Source organism: Mizuhopecten yessoensis, unplaced genomic scaffold, assembly GCF_002113885.1.
Source record: "Mizuhopecten yessoensis strain PY_sf001 unplaced genomic scaffold, ASM211388v2 scaffold9651, whole genome shotgun sequence".
NCBI classification, from domain to species: Eukaryota; Metazoa; Mollusca; class Bivalvia; order Pectinida; family Pectinidae; genus Mizuhopecten; species Mizuhopecten yessoensis.
In genome coordinates, this window is record NW_018408154.1 from 1,282,516 (window position 1) to 1,291,958 (window position 9,443).

General features: G+C 37.9%; 1 protein-coding gene across 1 annotated transcript in view; it reads right to left on the reverse strand.

The window, feature by feature from the left end:
• Positions 1-5,972: 5,972 nt before the first annotated feature.
• The window catches only part of LOC110458585 (RWD domain-containing protein 4-like), a 10,912-nt gene continuing 7,441 nt past the window's right edge, over positions 5,973-9,443 (reverse strand). Inside the window, exon 7 of the mRNA XM_021510353.1 lies at positions 5,973-7,246. Within this exon, the coding sequence (XP_021366028.1) occupies positions 7,052-7,246 (195 nt within the window). The 3' untranslated portion in view covers positions 5,973-7,051. The remainder of the gene's footprint in view (positions 7,247-9,443) is intronic.

Genomic DNA, 9,443 nt, shown 5'->3' on the forward strand with positions numbered 1-9,443 from the left:
TAGCCGTTATCTCATGTGAACCATGTGTCAAGGTTTAGGTCGAAAGAGATAAGCAATATCCAGACTGTGTGTTTGAGCAGTAAGCTATTAGTATTATGTTGTTTACCGGGATGATGTTAATGATGTAAGACCTCAGATTAGTGCAGCCAGGTGTCTAAATACTAATATTCACACGAAAAGTATGGTTCCTTTTCCGTGCCTGATTCTGTCTGAATGTGGGGTGGGAATATTTTCTGTGTTTTTATCTCTCTCCTCGTGTGAAGGGCATGTCCAAAACACACACACACATATTAAGAAGGGTTCTGGTACAATCAGGGGCATTTTAGAGTGCAATTAAGGTTTATAATATAATTAAAATTGAGGAGATTTCAAGGTGTTTTGTTTCAGTGTAACACAGTCAAATTATAATAAACATCAGTGTGTTTAAAAAAGAATATTCGAGCGAAGCAAAGGGATTTTTTCAGTGGTTTACAAACTAAATTTTGATGTCCCGAACCATCTTAGACCCCTCCTCATACAAAACATATATGATAATTTGAAGAAAAAAAATGAAATTATTTATTAATCTAAGGAGTAAGTCTCTTCCATTTTTATTGAAACAAGAGGCCCAGAGGGCCTGTATCGTTCACCTGTTTCTTTTGTTACATGAAAGTAGAACACAAGACATTCTAACATCTTTAAACGGTTCTGAAGATATTGTTGTTTGAAACTTGAAATTTTAAAGAGGTATGGCGGAAAACTGCCCGTATTGCCCTAAGTCGGCATTTATGAAAACGGGGAAAAAATTAAGGAGTAAAACATTTCGTGTAGCAAAAATGCATACAAAAGATACAAAACCAATTGAATATGAATTTTTAAACTGCTGAGAAATTAGGTATTGCTAATATGATACTGCAAATATAGCCAAATACACTATATCTATGAAAGTGATGGGGTTTCCTGGACTTAAAAAAAATACTTTCAACACTTTCCCATCCTAGGACAAACTTTTGAACAAACTTTTTGTGACCGTGATGTAATATGCAAAATCAAATCGTATTACGGAAAAGTGGTCCTCCTTTGGGAAAGTGTTCAAAATGATGAAAAACAGGAGTGATCAAGTCTCTCTAAACTGCGACCGGTGTTTCTCGGGTTAAATAAATTTGTAATTGCCAATGTGTAACGTAGTTTACTTGTGACTAGAAAATAAACGATGCAGGTTCGAATCCTCCTTCATTTTTTTTTTTGAAATATTTAGGCATGTGATCATTTTCCTTAACAAGGCAATAGTGGGTTTTTTAAATCTATGGAAAATTTTGTTTTCATTTTAATAACATATCTATTGAATTATCAGTTTTGTTAGTAATAATTTCTTTACTATTTAGTGCGACATACTTCTACCGAAGCATGTCAACAAATCCCTGTACACGTGTACAGTACAGCTACGCAATGTAGGTAAGACTATTTTTGATGAAATTTATGAATTGTTTTACCTCCAACTGGCAATAGTAATTATATCAAGTGCTTAAATACCAACAAATAATGCCGAAATACCAAATATGTGGTCTGTTTACAATAATCTTTTCTTAGACACGGGATTCCGATATTGCTACCTGTATAAAAAATACCAGAGGACGCGTCATAACAGTGCACGGTTGGATGCGCGCATTAGCGTAACATAGCTTTGGGGAAATGGGCATAGCAACCCGCCATATCTCTTTAAAGCTTTTATCACAAATTGACCTTTGACTCCCTTGCACTTAAAGTTGACCTTTGTCATTTCTGCAATAAAGAAAACAATTAACACAGCTGGTCTACATAACATACACAAGTATCATGATTCTGGTTCAAATCCTTTTTAGGATATTGTTGTTTGAAGTTTTTAACATATTTGACCCCTGTGACCTTTTAATGAGGTCAAGGTCATTTTAATGAGGAAAATTTATAGCACTCCATCCCAGGTACCTACTGGCCAAATATCATAACCCTAGGTCCTACAGTTCTTCATAAGAAGTCGTTCAAAAGAAAAAGTTGACGGACGGACAACGGACGAGGACGCCGCAGTACGGTATAAGCTCATATGGCCAGAGGAGCTAAAAAACCATTGAAGCTATGTGGTTGATTTTAGTGTTTTGAGAATATCTTCAAGAAGAAAATATCTGTATTTTATCATATAGATATTATGGTTTCTAAAATAATGTTTGGTTCTGCAAACCATGAGACAAGCACTAGGGATGATTCTGTTTTTTAAGATGTTGGAGTACATAATATTACGAAAGCTTGGCAGTATTCTTAGAAAATATAAAAACCGTGAAACTTTCGTCGAGCCAAGTATTTGGCCTCCAATGTTAAATCAATAGTCGCCCAATGTTAATGTTGGCCTTCACATTTAATAACTATATATAGTTTGTATACTAACATTCAGTGTCATGATAAATTCACTCTCATTGTGGAAGACTTCGACGAACATTTCCCGGTAAACAGTAATTCAGTAAATTCGTCCAAACGAGGTTTTCAATGCTGAGCGCAGCAAGTTTTTCCGAGGAATTCTTTAAAAAGACACATGTTCATGGTAAAAAGAGGCCCTGAGGGCCTGTATTTCTCATAAAGACGTCTAAGCTACCTGACAAATTATGCTCCTTAAACCTAGTCCCAATATAAGAACCTAGGGATAGTACCAGTCCTGGTAGTCATATGTATCCAAACCTTCATGCTGAGCAATGGTGTATTTTGATATAGAGAGGGGATATGAAATGTTTCCATGTTAATACCCAGGGAGTAAGTCCCTAAAGGTGAAGGCAGACTCCATTGAAGCATCTCAACTGTTTTACCCAGGAAGTTGCCAGACATCAGGGTCAATTCTTAAATTGTGATTTTTCTGCCCATCAATTGTATATATGGCTATGGGGTGGGGATGTCAATCATTTCAAAGCAATGACTCATGGACTAAGTCTTCAATGGTGGGGCCAGACCCCGGACCCTTCCTAGTACCATATGTGTATTTATCTCTATGTATACTTAGCATTTGTGAATATAGTTACAGGGTGGGGATCTCAACTGTTTCCAAGTTATAAAACTTTTGGACCCTCGCTCAGCCCTTCATTGGTCCATTGTTCCTAGGGATGGTGCCAGAACCCAGAGTAACTTCTGATATCACAATTGTCTCTGTATGTCCAGCGATTGCATTGTATGGGGATGGGATGGGTATAATTAGGTCTCCAGGGTTGGGGCCAGATCTCCTGACTGTCCTGGGACCATTTTAGTCTCTATATACAAGGTTATAGTGGGGATCTGGACCATTTTAGTCTCTATATACAAGGTTATAGTGGGGATCTGGACCATTTTAGTCTCTATATACAAGGTTATAGTGGGGATCTGGACCATTTTAGTCTCTATATACAAGGTTATAGTGGGGATCTGGACCATTTTAGTCTCTATATACAAGGTTATAGTGGGGATCTGGACCATTTTAGTCTCTATATACAAGGTTATAGTGGGGATCTGGACCATTTTAGTCTCTATATACAAGGTTATAGTGGGGATCTGGACCATTTTAGTCTCTATATACAAGGTTATAGTGGGGATCTGGACCATTTTAGTCTCTATATACAAGGTTATAGTGGGGATCTGGACCATTTTAGTCTCTATATACAAGGTTATAGTGGGGATCTGGACCATTTTAGTCTCTATATACAAGGTTATAGTGGGGATCTGGACCATTTTAGTCTCTATATACAAGGTTATAGTGGGGATCTGGACCATTTTAGTCTCTATATACAAGGTTATAGTGGGGATCTGGACCATTTTAGTCTCTATATACAAGGTTATAGTGGGGATCTGGACCATTTTAGTCTCTATATACAAGGTTATAGTGGGGATCTGGACCATTTTAGTCTCTATATACAAGGTTATAGTGGGGATCTGGACCATTTTAGTCTCTATATACAAGGTTATAGTGGGGATCTGGACCATTTTAGTCTCTATATACAAGGTTATAGTGGGGATCTGGACCATTTTAGTCTCTATATACAAGGTTATAGTGGGGATCTGGACCATTTTAGTCTCTATATACAAGGTTATAGTGGGGATCTGGACCATTTTAGTCTCTATATACAAGGTTATAGTGGGGATCTGGACCATTTTAGTCTCTATATACAAGGTTATAGTGGGGATCTGGACCATTTTAGTCTCTATATACAAGGTTATAGTGGGGATCTGGACCATTTTAGTCTCTATATACAAGGTTATAGTGGGGATCTGGACCATTTTAGTCTCTATATACAAGGTTATAGTGGGGATCTGGACCATGTTAGTCTCTATATACAAGGTTATAGTGGGGATCTGGACCATTTTAGTCTCTATATACAAGGTTATAGTGGGGATCTGGACCATGTTAGTCTCTATATACAAGGTTATAGTGGGGATCTGGACCATGTTAGTCTCTATATACAAGGTTATAGTGGGGATCTGGACCATGTTAGTCTCTATATACAAGGTTATAGTGGGGATCTGGACCATGTTAGTCTCTATATACAAGGTTATAGTGGGGATCTGGACCATGTTAGTCTCTATATACAAGGTTATAGTGGGGATCTCGACCATTTTAGTCTCTATATACAAGGTTATAGTGGGGATCTGGACCATTTTAGTCTCTATATACAAGGTTATAGTGGGGATCTGGACCATTTCAAAGCTACAAATCTTTTTGGCCCTGCCCCAAATTGGTACAATAGCTGATATTCATCTCATAATTATAGAGGTCACTCAAAGCAGCTTGGCCAAATTATCTGTTTGGCCCCATGCCTTAGCCCCCTGGGGGTTCAGCCCCTCAACTTCTACAAATTTGAATGTGTACCACCCAGGGATTTTTACTTCCAATCAATGGTTCTGAAGACGAAATTGTTTTAAGAAAGAGTTGACACACAGATGCCAGATACCACAGTATAAGCTCACCTGAATTAAAACAATAAGGTGAAATAACAGGTTTCTGTCGATCAAATTCTCAGAGCTTTGGGCTCAATGTAAAATAGTTTTGTTCCTTTTTTCTTAGTTCAAAAGAGATCAAACATCAGTTTTTTGAAGTGCATCTATTTAGTTTTGATAGGGGTGTAGGCTGAGGTTTGAATACTTATCTCCCTTTAGTTTCTATTTTGAAGGAGATTGGCAGTTATTTTGGACTACCGTATTTTACCACAAATAAGCCCCCACCCCTAGTGAAAAAACTAACACCAAAAGTAGGGAGGGGGCTTAACTGCAGGCACCCATCCTGTTACCAGGACATTTGCCAAAGTGGGGAGGGGGCTTATTTGCAGTAAAATACGGTAATAGGAGTGTTACCTAAGCTGGCGGTAACATCTGCTCAAGGTCAAATAAAGAATAATAAAACTAACTAAGAGGTTCAATCAATCTCATGTGAATCTTTTTAAATGAATCGAGAAAGAGCAGGTAACATGTTACATTCTTTATCACCAATACATCCAGTGTAAACTCCACTAAATTTTAAAATAGACATTGTCCATTAGACCAGACACATTTAAGTGGATTATTCAACATTTTTTTCAATTTTGTGTTTTCAGATCTTAGTCACATTGGAGTGGGTTATGAAATGATTTGTTTATTTAGTTTTGTTTTTCCAGTTCTCTGACCTTTGACCTTCTACTTTAGTAGACTCTACCATGCTTTGATATGGACGAGTCCATTATGGTCTACAGTGGTGAAAAGGTTATGGAATATTTCAAAAGGAATATTCTTATTTTATAATTTGCCTATCAAATGATATTGTGATACATGTAACATAATTTTTCACAGAGGACCAGTAATTGAGAGTGATTCTGGAGTCCGTGCTGATATCTACTAGTCCCGGACTAGAGGACTAGTGTCAAACCCGGATTAAATAAGATCTGTAGTGTTTAACTTTCTGGTCTCTGTCACCCATGGATTACTTGTGAAAACCTGAACCAAACAGAGTGTGAACAAATAAGAACAACATTATAGAGCATTTCTGTTTTATTGGTGTATAGCACTGTTATGTATTAACCCAGTAACCCTTCTGTATAACATGAGCAAGCCCTTCATATAGTGCATATACAGGTATTACAAAATGAAAAACATTAAGGCATATTACGAAATATTTCATAATAATCTATCTGTTCATTATTTCAAAGGTTTGAATATTGCCATCTGTTTCTTCTTTCTTATCAGTAGCAGAGAAATTTATTTTTTCATTCTTTTCAAATCACAAAAATAGATATGAATTCAGTAGATCCACCTTAATGCAAAATAAGCATTAAGTTTGATATTACTATGTCCACAGGGATACTACCAATATACATGTGAATGTGTAAAAAAATAGATTGGCACCTTTTACCGTAAATTTAATTTTACTACATTCTATTATGTACCAATATTAGTTCTACTGAATATCAAAGCATCATGTACTTACCTAACTCAAACAGAATAAACATTATACTGTTAACAGTTTAACTTTCCAGTTGATGTTTTAGTCAATTACTAACATTTAAGCATAAATAGTATAAAATACTCTTCCTTGTGTATAAACCAAATAGATATTTAGAGTTAAGTGAATGGAGCCATCCATTATTCTATAAAGTAAGGAATCCTGATTCTCATTCGGGAAAAGCTGACACTTGAAATGTTATCATGCAGATCAAATGACTATGGCAAGGTTACATCAGATCAAATGACACTAGTCCATATGACCTTGGTGATGGCAGCACCAGTCAAGATGACCTTGGTGAAAGTACCACCAGTACAGATGACCTTGGTGATCATACCACCTGTCCAGATGACCTTGTTGAAAGTACCACCAAACCAGATGACCTTGGTGAAGTACCACCAAACCAGATGATCTTGGTGAAGTACCAACAGTTTTAATTCAGATTAGCATTTTTATAAATAGATATAAATGAAGGTGACCTTGACCCCTCCACTCTTGGGACCTCTAGTACTTGAGGTCTCCACTTGTCAACCTTGCCCCATGTTGCCAAGTAATCACTAGTCCTTGTGATTAGTCTCTAGTCGTTAACTATTAATGTTGTTGTCATGATAATTTCTAATCCTTGAAGGAGCCCCCTGTTTGACTGAGATGACGGATGATATCCATCCAATCGTGGCCTCGTGGAAGGTCTCCCTGGGAGTTCAGTTTTTCATACATTCTGCGCTTTTGGTTTTTAGTGAATTGTTCTTTCCTTTCTTTCTTTTTGGACTGCTCCATTACATTACCATTAGATTCAGATCTGTCTTCACTCTGTTAAAATTATACAGGCAAAACTTATTACAGGATATACCGACAATAAACATCAAATTGTTGAAAGTGAGATTCCAGGTTGTTGTCTCAAGTCTCACTCAGGCTGGAGGCTTTAGCCAAAAATGGCAGTGAATGTGGAGGAAGCTAGGGACTAATACAGTAATTGATGGTGTGCTTACTTGAACAATGTGGAGGAAGCTAGGGACTAATACAGTAATTGATGCTGTGCTGACTTGAACAATGTCGAGGAAGCTAGGAACTAATACAGAAATTGATGGTGTGCTGACTTGAACAATGTAGAGGAAGCTAGGGACTAATACAGAAATTGATGGTGGGCTGACTTGAACAATGTGGAGGAAGCTAGGGACTAATACAGAAATTGATGGTGTGCTGACTTGAACAATGTGGAGGTAGCTAGGGACTAATACAGTAATTGATGGTGTGCTTACTTGAACAATGTGGAGGAAGCTAGGGACTAATACAGTAATTGATGTTGTGCTGACTTGAACAATGTCGAGGTAGCTAGGGACTAATACAGTAATTGATGGTGTGCTTACTTGAACAATGTGGAGGAAGCTAGGGACTAATTTAGTAATTGATGGTGTGCTTACTTGAACAATGTGGAGGAAGCTAGGGACTAATACAGTAATTGATGGTGTGCTGATTTGAACAATGTGGAGGAAGCTAAGGACTAAGACAGTAATTGATGGTGTGCTGACTTGAACAATGAGGAGGAAGCTAGGGACTAATACAGTAATTGATGGTGTGCTTACTTGAACAATGTGGAGGAAGCTAGGGACTAATACAGTAATTGATGGTGTGCTTACTTGAACAATGTGGAGGAAGCTAGGGACTAATTTAGTAATTGATGGTGTGCTTACTTGAACAATGTGGAGGAAGCTAGGGACTAATACAGTAATTGATGCTGTGCTGACTTGAACAATGTCGAGGAAGCTAGGGACTAATACAGTAATTGATGGTTAGCTGACTTGAACAATGTCGAGGAAGATAGGGACTAATACAGAAATTGATGGTGTGCTGACTTGAACAATGTGGAGGTAGCTAGGGACTAATACAGCAATTGATGGTGTGCTGACTTGAACAATGTGGAGGAAGCTAGTGACTAAGACAGTAATTGATGGTGTGTTGACTTGAACAATGTGGAGGAAGCTAGGGACTTATACAGTAATTGATGGTGTGCTGACTTGAACAATGTGGAGGTAGCTAGGGACTAATACAGCAATTGATGGTGTGCTTACTTGAACAATGTGGAGGAAGCTAGGGACTAATTTAGTAATTGATGGTGTGCTTACTTGAACAATGTGGAGGAAGCTAGGGACTAATACAGTAATTGATGTTGTGCTGACTTGAACAATGTCGAGGTAGCTAGGGACTAATACAGTAATTGATGGTGTGCTGATTTGAACAATGTGGAGGAAGCTAAGGACTAAGACAGTAATTGATGGTGTGCTGACTTGAACAATGTGGAGGGAGCTAGGGACTAATACAGCAATTGATGGTGTGCTGACTTGAACAATGTGGAGGAAGCTAAGGACTAATACAGTAATTGATGGTGTGCTGACTTGAATAATGTAGAGGAAGCTAGGGACTAATACAGTAATTGATGGTTAGCTGACTTGAACAATGTCGAGGAAGCTAGGGACTAATACAGAAATTGATGGTGTGCTGACTTGAACAATGTGGAGGAAGCTAGGAACTAATACAGTAATTGATGGTGTGCTGACTTGAATAATGTAGAGGAAGCTAGGGACTAATGCAGTAATTGATGGTGTGCTGACTTGAACAATGTGGAGGGAGCTAGGGACTAATACAGTAATTGATGGTGTGCTGACTTGAATAATGTAGAGGAAGCTAGGGACTAATACAGTAATTGATGGTGTGCTGATTTGAACAATGTGGAGGAAGCTAAGGACTAAGACAGTAATTGATGGTGTGCTGACTTGAACAATGTGGAGGAAGCTAGGAACTAATACAGTAATTGATGGTGTGTTGACTTGAACAATGTAGAGGAAGCTAGGGACTTATACAGTAATTGATGGTGTGCTGACTTGAACAATGTGGAGGAAGCTAGGGACTAATACAGTAATTGATGGTGTGCTGACTTGAACAATGTGGAGGAAGCTAGGGAATTATACAGTAATTGATGGTGTGCTGACTTGAACAATGTCGAGGTAGC